Raw genomic sequence first — 12129 nt, forward strand, 5'->3', positions numbered from 1 at the left:
TTCCTTGCCCCCGTACTGTGGGACTCCTGTGCATGCTGCCTGGCCTTCTGAGGGCTCTCTGAGTTGCTGAGAGCCCCCTCTGACTCCCCCTCCTGGGTAGAGTCCACCAGGTCCCTCCTGGTCCCAGCCAGCGCCATTTTCTGCTAACCAAGAGTTTTGCGTGTGCCAAGGCTTGTTGGCAGAATCCAGCGACGCAAATCAGACTGCATTTATCCATCCGGTGTGGGACATCTTCTGCACCAACCAGGAACCGCATCTGTCTTCTTGGGTGCAATACTGACTGTTGTTCCCCACTGGTGGTTCTTCTTTTGCACATTCATCCGGGTTAGCATCGGCTCCTGTTCTCCCTGGACTCTTCAGTGCTTCTTGGACTTCCTCCACATGTCTTCAGGTCCAGGAATCCATCATTGGTGTCTTGCTGTCTCTTTTGGTTGGTGCATAATCTTCTTTCTCGCGTTCTTGTGTATTCTAGGAAAGTTACTGTGATTTACTCCTGCATTCCTGGGCTCTGGGGTGGGTTCTATTACTTACCTTTGGTGTTTTCTAATACTCCCAACGACCCTCTACACACTACACTTGCCTAGGTGGGAAACCGACTTTCATATTCCACTTTCTTAGTATATGGTTGGTGTTCCCCCATGCACATTTCTAACTATTGTGATTTTCACTATTTGCACTGTTTTCAAACAGTTTTTACAGCTATTTCTGCATACTACTGTATATAATTTGTGTATTACTTACCTCCTAACAGGGTATAGTCTCCATGGTATTTTTGGCATTTGTGTCACCAAAATAATGTACCTTTATTTTTGTAACACTGAGTATTTTCTTTCATGTGTATGAGTACTGTGTGACTACAGTGGTATTGCATAAGATTTGCATGTCTCCTAGGCCTTGGCCGTTCATCCACACTACCCCTAGAGAGCCTGGCTTTGAGACACTGTCTACATTTCACTAATCAGGGATAACTGCACCTGGTATAAGGTGTAAGTATCTTAGGTACCCACTACAAACCAGGCCAGCCTCCTACACACACTACATGACTCTCTTGGCAGAACCCTACTAAAGTCCTTCATTTTTTGCTTGATCAAAGAGGATGCTGACCTAGAGAAGTCCTGAACTGCAGGCTGATCCTGAATGCTTACTAGCAAAATGACAAGCACTGAGCAAAACGAACGTTTTAAATAGTGGAATGCACATATTTAGAAGCTTAAACCTATGATAGTAATTACCAGAATGTGACTACATTTGGACCAGCTACGATTAACAATATTCTTTCTGTAATCTGAGATGTATTTTACAAATATTTCAAAGAAAATGTTAGAGTTGATGTGCAGTGTTTATAAAAGGCAAGTAACAGTAATATGTGATCAATGTATCATTGAGTGACCATAAATTTGAATGAAAAGCCAAATACGTTAGTTACTGTTCTAAGACAAACATTGCATTGGCTGCACCAATAGAGAAATTTTCAAGAGCCACAAAAGCCCCACATTTTAATTAACGTTACACAGATTCTCATCCTAGCTGATCAAGTCCTCCTTTGAAATCTAAACTTAGAGAGATGAGGAGGTAGTTGGAGGACATCAGAAGCTTTGCATGGTCACCTCAGGATGTCCAGGATGGTGGGCACCTGCCCAGTCGGACCTTAATCTCTCCTGCTCTCAACTCCTTACACTGGCTGCTGGTTAGGAAGTGGATCTTATTTAAATCCCTTGTTTTGGTTCATATGGCAGTATTTCAAGCCACCTCAGGCTATCTTGCTAGGACGTTTGTGCCCATTTCTAGAGTGCTGCTTTCAGCATTTGCCGTGTTGTCGCTTGTTAACCGTGTTAAGCGGCTGAGTAAGGGTGATAAATCCTTTTCATTCCTTGCTGCTAAAACATGGTACACGCTTCCATGCAATCTTCAGAGGATTTCTCTTGAGGACGCCTTCAGAAGGAGAATGAAAACTTGGCTTTTCTTTTCTAGGGATTAGGAGTTCTGTGCTTTAGTGCATTTAATTATGCTTTTAGAGCCGGGATACTCTCTGAGAAGCTGTGCGCTCTGCAAATCCCCTGCATTCATTCATGTATGGGAATTCGACAGGTGCTCACACTGAGACTGCCAGGGTAACTGTTGATAAGTCTACTCAGCCAGAACCTAAAAAAAGAAACCCCTGCTCCTAAAATTAAGGTTAGCCAAAGTGAATTTATCTATTGTGGGAAACTACAAATGAAAGGCATGATTGGGAATGTTGTAAACAAAAAACAAAATAGAAAATACCTGAACAGATAACGCCTGCATCATTGCTGTGGAGACAGTTATGTCTGTTCCATCCTTTGTTGGGACAGTCCCACAGGTGAACTTCTTGTCCTCTGCAAAGTACATCGTCTAGAAGAATGCTTCCGATTCCCTGACCAAAAAAGGCCCCTCCAGGAGAAGCCAGGACAGTTCCACAGCCCAGCTGTCTGCAAACAACTTGTGAATTTGCTGTACTCCAGAAATCATCACACACAGTCCCCCACACTCCTTCATAGTAAACTTCAATGCGGCCTGTACACCTCTGTCCTCCATTAACCAGGCGTAAGTCCACACTTTCAGTATCTTTGGGACCTACAAGGCCAAACATAATGTACAATACTATGAGACAGAGAAGGTCATGAAAAACTGCAGATCATTTCTTTATTTTTTGGATTGCTAATCCTGGTAATGCTTGCGCAAAGATATTACCTCCCCATGCAGTTACCCCTCCCTGCCGCGATTGTGGCCCTGGTCCATGATAACTGGTCACATTCTTTACTCAGGAAGGAATGCTGTAATTGTTTTATTGCACCTAAAGAAATGTATAAAACACCACTCAGATTGATTGTGCACTGAGAGATAGTCACGAGACCCCATTTCTATCACTGCTCTCCCAGCCGTAATGTTTCATTAAAGAAACTGTTCCTGTTTTGCCAAACACCTCTTGTCTTCTGTTTTTTAAGATAAATTCACATTTGAGCAACACCAGAAATAAGTGTCCAAAGATAAAATAAGGAAGGACAAGAAAACTATAACAGTAGATTGAACAGTTGTCCAAATATTAGATGCCTTTAGGTCTTAAAACCTTTTACGAGTTTTTTAAATTTAATACTCACTACAGTGTTTTTAAATATGTGTTGGATTTGTGATTGGTGCAAGGGGTCTTTCTTTCACCCGTACACACACTACCTGGTGTCATGCATAAATGTGGCATCCTGAGTGCCTCCTTAGAACACCCTTAACCTGTGGAAAATTTGAAGAGAACTGAATCTACTGTCTGTAACCTGAGAAGAGCCCTGAAAGATTAGACCTGCACTCTCTTGTATCCAGAACAAATATGGAGATTCCAAGGGTCATAAAGATGACCGACTGTTCAGCCTATAGGGACAAAACAAGTTACAGGAGACTTTTCTTGCAACTGTCCAGCTGACCAGTTTCAACTAGACCTGCCCTGGAGCCTGCTGTTGGCCTTTACTTCAGTGAGTCCTGACCCCCATGTGCTGTTCCTGAGGTCCTGGAAACCTTGCCTAGGTGTTGGTGGATTTCATCTACCACCACTGAAAACCGGGGACCTTTCTGGCTCCAAGACCTCAGAAGGACAGGGACAAACCTACCAGGCTGATCTGCCCAAGATGCGTTGCATCTGGGGTGAAGATTGAGGTTTTCCCCACTCTGATCTTTATTGAGATGGCAAATCCTCATTGGCTGGACCACATGCAGAAGGTATCTAACCTTGTGGATCCCTCATCAACTACAGTCTGCAGCCTTGCCCCGCTGGAGAAATCTGAGCTACAGACCAAGGGAGAATGAAGAAATCTTGAGCGGCCAAAGGTGCAAGAAGTACCCGACTGGTGATGGACCATCCTGGTGCGTGCAATTCAAGTTTCTCCTATTTGGAGCCTTCCCACTAAATAACCAATGGCTTCACCAGGTCCTGTCTGACAGACTAATAGTCCCCTAGCTTTATAGGGTCTTTCTACTGGGCTTGGCCCATGAAATCTCCTTAGCTGCACACCTGAGGCAAGTAAAGACATGGGAGAGGTTAGGTAACCACTTACACTGCACCAGTTAACCGAAAAAGTGAAGGGCCCTTTTGCTTCTGTACAACCCTTCAAGCCAGTGGCAAGACAAGAGGACAGCCTAAGCTTCCACTTATTCCACTGCCATTATTGGTGACACCTTTTGAAAGGGTGCCTGATAGTAGTGGATCATGCATTAGATGCTGTGAAGCAGTGCCCCTGAAGATGGTGAATGAGCCTATGAGGCCAGACCCTGCTTGACATTTTCACCAAAGTAGGGTTTCCAAGGAGGTCCTTCCAGACATTAGACATTGACACAAACTTTATGTCTGCATACTCAAAAGCCATATGGAATGAGTGTGGGGTAACCTACAAGTTCTCCACACCAAATCACCCAAAACCAATGGTATTGTTGAGAAGATCAACAAGATCCTTAAAGGCATGATAGTGGACCTATCAGAGCCCAGAAGATTTAAGTTGGATATCTTTTTACCATGCCTGATATTTGCCTTCAGGGTGGTTCCACAGAAAGGAGTAGATTTCAGACGCTTTGATCTTCCTAATGGGTTCCTTGTGAGCTGTCCTGTGAGCCTTGTGAGAGAAGGGATAGCAAAAAATCACAAGGAACACAAGCAGGACATTGTGGGTTATGTATGTGACCTGAGATCATTGGACGGTCAAGTAAATGAAGAAAACTGGAGGTCAGCCAAGAGCTGAGCAAACAATAGTATGCTTAGATGCGACATTCATGAAGTACCAACCTGACCAGAGGTACTGGTGGTTACTACTCGTTATCAGGGCCCTCCAAGACAATGGGACTGGGCTCTATTTTGTACTGGAAAAGGTAGGTGTGGTTACCTATCTAGTGGACCTGGGCACCCCCAAACACTCACATTGAATTATACATGCCAGTCAACTGAAACCTCACTTTGACAGGGCTAACATGGTCATGTTGATGTTGAGAGCTGGGTGAGGTAGAAAGAGAGTGAGTCCCTTCCTGACCAGCAGTCCAACAATGAGAAAGATGGCTTAGTAGAGTTGTACTCTCTCCCACCCTAACCCAACAGCAGGAAAATTAATGTCACCAGTTTAGCAAGTTTGCTGGGCTTTTACTCCTGGTACATAAACACACCCAGTGGTGTGTATATCACATGGCATTCGGGGATGGGGACCCCAGGGCCTGAAGGAGGAATAGGTGGGTGCATGCCACCTCCACCCTGTTAAATGGAATGAGCTGCCTTCATGGCTTATGGCCCACCCTGGGGTGGGTTTGTTTTTTGTTGGTGCAGGATCCCAACTTAAAAAAAAAGAAATTGCAGCAGATTCGCTGGTCCACAATAAATTCACATTAAAATAAAATAAAAAAATGTGTTTACTGGCCCAGGGACACCTCAGCAGTCCTACAGGGTAGAATATCCCTACTCTGCCCCCATATCTTTATTAACCTTGAGTTCACAACTAGGGGCTCAGATCCTGAGACCTAAAATTGCTGCCACTGTAACTTTGTTGATGTAGCGTCATCCATTCAGAAACTCGTGGCTCAGAAGGTCCTCCAGGTGTGAAATATGCAAAGGTTATGAGCCTTAGTTTCTCAGACATTTTTTAATGTATTTACACCAAATTAAAAAAAAAAATACTTTCTGGGCCAAGGTCTAACTTTTTGCTGAATTTCTTTGTAGTTCCGTTCAGCACTTTTCACTGTTAAATTTTCTTATGGAAAAATGTTTTTAGACAGCCCCCCCATTTTTGTGCCCTCCGCTTGAACAGATTCCCCTGAAACATTCGGGGAAGGAGCAGTGGAATATTTTATCAATATTCATCAAAATGCTCAAAAGATATCATATAAATATATATATATTTTACAGGGACGTTATGGTTAGGAAATAGAATTAAAAAACATAGAAATTAATAATAAAAAAATAAAAAAAGGTTACAGGGACGTTATAGTTAGGCTTCCATTTTAATGTGCCATACTGTAGAAATTCACCTGTTATAGTTATAGTTATCTAAAGTAACTATAACTTGTGCCCATTGTTTTTTTCGGAGAATTTCTATGTTTTTTTAACGTAAAGTAATTTTCAATACCATATGTTAATCTAACCTGCGGCCAGGCCCTGCGGCCAAACTAACACCCTAACCACCCAAACCCATGCTGCGCACGGCCCTTATGCCATGAGCAGCAGGAGTTGCCCACTGCCTGTGTCTATGGGTGTGAGAATAGCTGTGAGAGGGTGTATCTGGGGGTAGGAGTTGGTGCGAGAGTGTCTGTCATGGTGTGAGAGTGGATACATCAGTGTCTTATGGGGTGCATCAGTTTCTTTATGAGTCTGTAAGTGTGTATGTGAGGGTTTCAGTGGGCCTGTGCGTGGGTACACGAGGGTCTGAGTAGGTCTGTGAGTGGGTGTGTGAGTGTCTCGGTAGGTCTGTGAGTGGGTATGTGAGTGTCTGAGTGGGCCGTGGGTTGGTGCACGAGGGTCTGACTGAGTCTGTGAGTGAGTGTATGAGTGTGAGTGGGTCTGTGAGTGGGTGCATGAGTATGAGTGGGTCTGTGAGTGGGTGCATAAGGGTCTGAGTAGGTCTGTGAGTGGATGAAAGAGAAATTGGAGAGAGAGAGAGAGAGAGAGAAAGAGAGTGAGAGAGATAGAGAGTTTTTTAGACTTTGATGGATGACATACTGAGAATGAGATATTTCTGGACAAATTGAAAGAAAACATTTATTTAACAATTAAAAAGAGTGAGATCACCTTTCAGTGAACCTTTAACTTTTACAGAAATTAAAGTAGGGAAATGACAACAGACACACCTGGATTAGAACCCTCAACTTTTAGCGTGAGGGGCTGTGAGGTTAACTATTACACCAGAGGTGACTACTTACTGTAGTTGTTGCATGGATAAACCATTGCAATGACTATCTCTCTCTCTCTCTTCCATCCCATTAGGGGATGGAAGAGAGATAGTGACAAGACCGTGGAGGAAGCCTCAAGGTCCCCGCGGTTCTAGCTGGCTCCCCACATTCTGTGGGAGCCGGCATTGCTCCCACAAGCAGGGAGCTGCTTTAAGTAGCCGCTACCTGAATGTGGAGCCAATGTTTTCATCTGTCTTCCCTACATGCATATTTGCATGCAGGGAAGGTAGATGAAAACTCCGCTTTCTCCAAGGGGGAGACTGTTTGACAGCTCGCTCTTGCAGAAAGTGGATATTCTGCCCCCAGGACATAGCAGGAGCCCGCCCTGGGGGGTGGTGGTCCCCAGGACCAGAAGTGGCTGGGTGGTCCCTCTCCAACAAGCATAGCCCTGGGGAGGTGATGGTCCCTGGGGCTGTGGAGGTGTGAAACAGACCCCTGTCAGTCTTTTTATTATAGCCCCAGAGTGATGGTGGCCCCCGAAGCTGCAGAAGGGCCACACGGCCCACCCGCACTCTATTTAAATAGAGCCCCAGGGAGGTGGTGGTCTCCGGGGCTGCCAGGGGGCTGCACAGCCCCCCTGCACTCTATTTAAATATAGCCCCTGGAGGTGGTGGTCCCCCGGGGCTGGGCGGGGGCACTCCGCCCCCCACATCCATTTTGATTTTAGCCCCAGGGAGGTGATGGTCCCTGGGGCAGGGGGGGCAGAGGACCACCCACACATAATTTTATTTGCCCCAGGGAAGCGGCAGTCCCTGGGGCAGTGAAAGGTCAAGACTTGGCCCACCAGGGAGCTACAGTTAAACAAGTGCGGGAGCCCATGCTTGTTTTTTTTTTTGTATTTTCACTGGATCCATTGATCCGCCACGAATCACGGTGACATTTAAAAAAAATGTTTTTTAGCTCTGGGGGAGCAGCACCAGAGTTAAGGGTTCAGGATAACTCTACAATGGCCCCTTCTTTATTTTTATATTTTTTTTTACACTTTTTTCTCTGACCCAGCTGATGGCACTTTCCAACATGGCTGCCAAAACTTCCTTGTTGAAGTGTTCACATCCATTCAGATCTCATCCCGAGATCGGGAGGGTTTGCAGCGCCTTTGCGTCCTTATATATACACATTTGGATTTTCTTTAATTTCTCTAAAGCTACTAAACAGATTTACACCTAATAACAACAAAAGGACTCTTTCTGGGCCAAGAGCTACCTTTCTGCCAAATTTGGTGTAATTCCATCCAGTGGTTCGGGCGCTATCGGCGTTCGAAATCCCTATGGAAAAATGAATGGGGAAAACACGTTTTGGGACCCCTCCTTTTTCTCCCCCCACCCCATATAAACTAGGTCCTAACTATACTTACCTACTTACCTAGTGGTGAATTGCCATATACATTACATGAACCTTTATGAATTTAAACTTAACTATGAACTTCATATTCAAATGTTATAATCATAAACATTAAAAAATGGTTGTAAAATCCTTGACATTGAATAAAGTATCTTCAGCAATAATTACTCGAGCCGTCTAAGACATCTGACAAGGCTGATTCCTTTAAGTTATGCCACATGACTCTCTAGGCATATTTTGTTTGCTCAAAAAAGATGTTCCCCCAGAGAAGTGCTGAATTGCTGACATAGGCTGTATAGATGGTTACTAGCAAAATGGCAATCAAAGAGCAAAATGAAAGAAGCAGAGTATAGTGTCATTTTAAAATGGTGGAATGCACTATACTGATGTGCTTAAACTGATGATGTTAATGAACAGAAGGTAAATACAGTTGGATCAAATTTGTCTAAAATATTTTTTTGTAATCTGAAATTTATTTTAGAAATAGTTCAAAAAATGTTAGAGTTGATGTACAGTGCTTATACAAAGGAAGTAAAAGCAAAATTTAAGAAATGTATCAGTGTGCAGACCATAATTTTGAAAACAAGACAAATACATAAGTAACTATTCTAAGGCACCCGTAGCATTGGTGGCATTTGCAGAGAAATTCAAAAGAATCCACAGAATCTTCTACGTTTTTCAAACGATTACCCTGATTCTCTTCCTGGCAGATCAACAGCTTTCCTTCAGAAACTAAATTCAGTGAGATGAGGAGGTATTTGAAAGTCATGTGTGAGACATCAACAAACAGTCACACCTAGACTCAAAGTGCATCTCGTAACAGTCAATTTAGTATACTTAGCCTGAAACTATATAGAGAAACCCCTCGTCTTAAGAGTGTGATTACCCAATGTAAATGTAGCTTTTTTTGGGAAACCACAAATGAAGGGCATGACTGAGAATGTTTTAAAGAAAAAAAGAAATGAGAAAATACCTGAACAGATAACCCCTGCATCATTGCTATGGAGACAGTTATGTATGTTCCATCCTTTGTTGGGACAGTCCCACAGGTGAGCTTCTTGTCCTCTGCAGAGTACATCATCTAGAAGAATGCTTCCAGTTCCTTGACCAAAAAAGGCCGCTCCAGGCGAAGACAGGACAATTCCACAGCCCAGCTGTCTGCAAACAACTTGTGAATTTGCTGTACTCCAGAAATCATCACACACGGTACCCCAGACTCCGCCATAGAAAACTTCTATTCGACCTTCACACTTCTGTCCTCCATTAACTAGGCGTAAGTCCATACTTGTAGTATCTCTGGGAACTAGAGAGACAAATACATTGCGCAATACCATAAATTACACAAGGCCTTGCAAAGCTGTAAGACATCTTATGTCTTGTTAATAATATTTGCCTGGTATCAAAAACAAAGTTATATTGAACAGTTGAGTTGTAATGAGAAACGTTTGTACATCTTGTAGTGAATTTATAGAACAATTGACAGTGCTTGGCTATTATCCATGTGCTACAGTCATTTAGTAAATAGCCTCAATAGTTCGTCAATGTGTGCTGTATGGTGGATAAAATTTATATTTTTGTCGAATTTCATAAATGCTAAGAGCATTATCAGTACAAATAACAACATCTTTTTGGAAGAGGCTTAGTATTCTACTAAAATCATCTCATTGTCTATGGTGAGTACCTTTTTGTTTTTATAATACCAACATATCTTTTATCAAATAAAAATGATGTAGGTATTCAGCTTTAAAGCTGTATCATAGATATAATGTGGTATTTCAGAAAAGTAAAGAAGTGGACATACCTTGATGGACAGAATAACCTGGGGGTAACATGAAATGGACACATGCAGACTTATATTTAAGGGAAAAGCCCTGTGTTACTTACTTAAAAAGACACACTGTACAATAAAATTAAGCAACCTGTGCAACAAAGACTTATTCCCAGATCAGTTTTACAAGAGTCCCAGATCAGCCTTACAAACTCTACTAGGTCAAGAAGACCAGCACATAATAAGACATAGGGACATTGAAGAGGTAAGTACGAAAATCCTTCTGGTAGTCCCCATTTTTGGGCAAAATTCAGATTAGGGGCCTAATTAAGAGTTTGGCGGAAATGCCCTTGTTGAAACAGCGTCACATTCCCCGGTCTCCTAGTTGGCGGTCCATCTGCTGAATTACGATGTTGGTGGGTGGGTGAACGAGAGACCACAACAGTCCCACTGCCTCCACCAACCATTCCCTGACTGGTTCGACCACAGCATGGGGACAGCAGCTGTCAGAGGGCAGTACAGACAAGGTTCCTCCCTTCCAAGTTATGAAGCACTTTTCTGCTTGGCCAACTGTGGTGGGAAGACCACCTGCTTCAAGATGGGCAGAATCGAAGGAAATGGGGCGCAAGCTCACCTATTTCCTGCTTTTCCCTACAGTCTCTGACATGGACCCCTTCCTCCAGGGCCCCCCTTCACAGCAGAAACTTGACCCTGAAACAACAACCCTGTGGGGGCCAATATACAGGTAAGAACATTTTACACTTTTCTACAAGTGACTGGACTGGGCACATATGATCCGGACTTCAGCAATGGAAAAGTGCTCATACAGGATATTTTTCCACATGTGTCATGCATATGTGTACATTTTACAATTTTTAAGTCAAAATGCACACACCTGCATCGACACTAATCGAAAAATGTTTCCTAAATTGCTGACTGCATCCTGCACCGGGTCACCGCTGTCAGAAACAACGCTGCTGGGCCGGTGGTCATATCTAAATACGGTGGGTGAAAGACCGCTGACTCTACAGTGTCATTGAGACTGCTGCCGCCAAGGAATGGCGGTGTGACCGCCAAGCTCATAATCAGGCCCGAAGTCTTATTTATTGTACCCGATGAATAACAATCCTAACAGTCATATCTGATGGGGTACAACACATTTTGCAAGCTGGAGCGAGACTGGCATATTTCAGTTCTTTGTTGTTGCACATAATGGAAGATCTATGTGGGCTTTTTTGAGAATTCAAGAACATAGCCAGAAAAAAACTGCCCAAAGAAGAAATGGTAAGAAAAATTAGATTATAATTTGAGTTTGCACAGTTGCTCAACTACTGAATGCATGGCGATCTTAAGACACATATTTTTGGATTTGCTGTTTAAAACATTGTTTGTAAATATGTGTTTGATTTGTGATAGGTTAAAGAAGACTCAGAAACATGTGTTTGGTCTGTCTTCAGGCAAAGCAATAAATGAAAATAATTTAGGGTAACTAAACATTGACATGTTTATCTACATCAGGATGCACAAGTTAGCAGAGGTAGAGGTACCAGTGGAAACATGTACGCAGTTGTTTAGGGACGAGCCAAGAGTCATCCCCACCCACTAGCTGACGCCAAGCATAAATCTAGCATCCCCAGTACCCTCCTTAGAACACTACTGGACATGAGGTAAATCAGAAGAGGATTGAATCTGCTGTCTGTAACCTGAGAAGATCCCTGAAAAGACTGGAATTGCACTCTTCTCTATCCAGGACAAATAAGTAGACTCCAAAAGTCCTAAGACTGACCTCCATTTCAAGTTACAAGGAAACAGCAAGCTACAAGAGGCCTTTCTCGCAACTGCCCAAGTGACCAATTCCAACTGAGCCTGCAATGGACCCTGGTGTTGGCCTCTACTGGAGTGACTTCTGACCTCCAAGTGCTTTTTCATGAGGTTCTGGTATCCTTGCCTGGGCCTGTGTCATGTCCATCTATGAACTCTATCTATCTACTAGCATCAATAAAAACCTTGGACTTTCTGGTGCCATAAACCGCATGGAGGACAATGGCAAATGTGTCAGGTGGATTCAACCAAGGTGGGTTGCAGCAGAAAAT

General features: G+C 43.4%; 1 protein-coding gene across 1 annotated transcript in view; it reads right to left on the reverse strand.

Annotated features, from left to right (window-relative positions):
- LOC138301681 (deleted in malignant brain tumors 1 protein-like) overlaps nucleotides 1-2611 on the reverse strand; it is a 219536-nt gene extending 216925 nt beyond the window's left edge. The window contains 1 exon segment of the mRNA XM_069242195.1: nucleotides 2266-2611. Within this exon segment, the coding sequence (XP_069098296.1) occupies nucleotides 2266-2611 (346 nt within the window).
- Between the last annotated feature and the right edge of the window lie 9518 nt (nucleotides 2612-12129).

This window comes from Pleurodeles waltl, chromosome 6 (genome assembly GCF_031143425.1).
Source record: "Pleurodeles waltl isolate 20211129_DDA chromosome 6, aPleWal1.hap1.20221129, whole genome shotgun sequence".
Lineage (NCBI taxonomy): Eukaryota > Metazoa > Chordata > Amphibia > Caudata > Salamandridae > Pleurodeles > Pleurodeles waltl.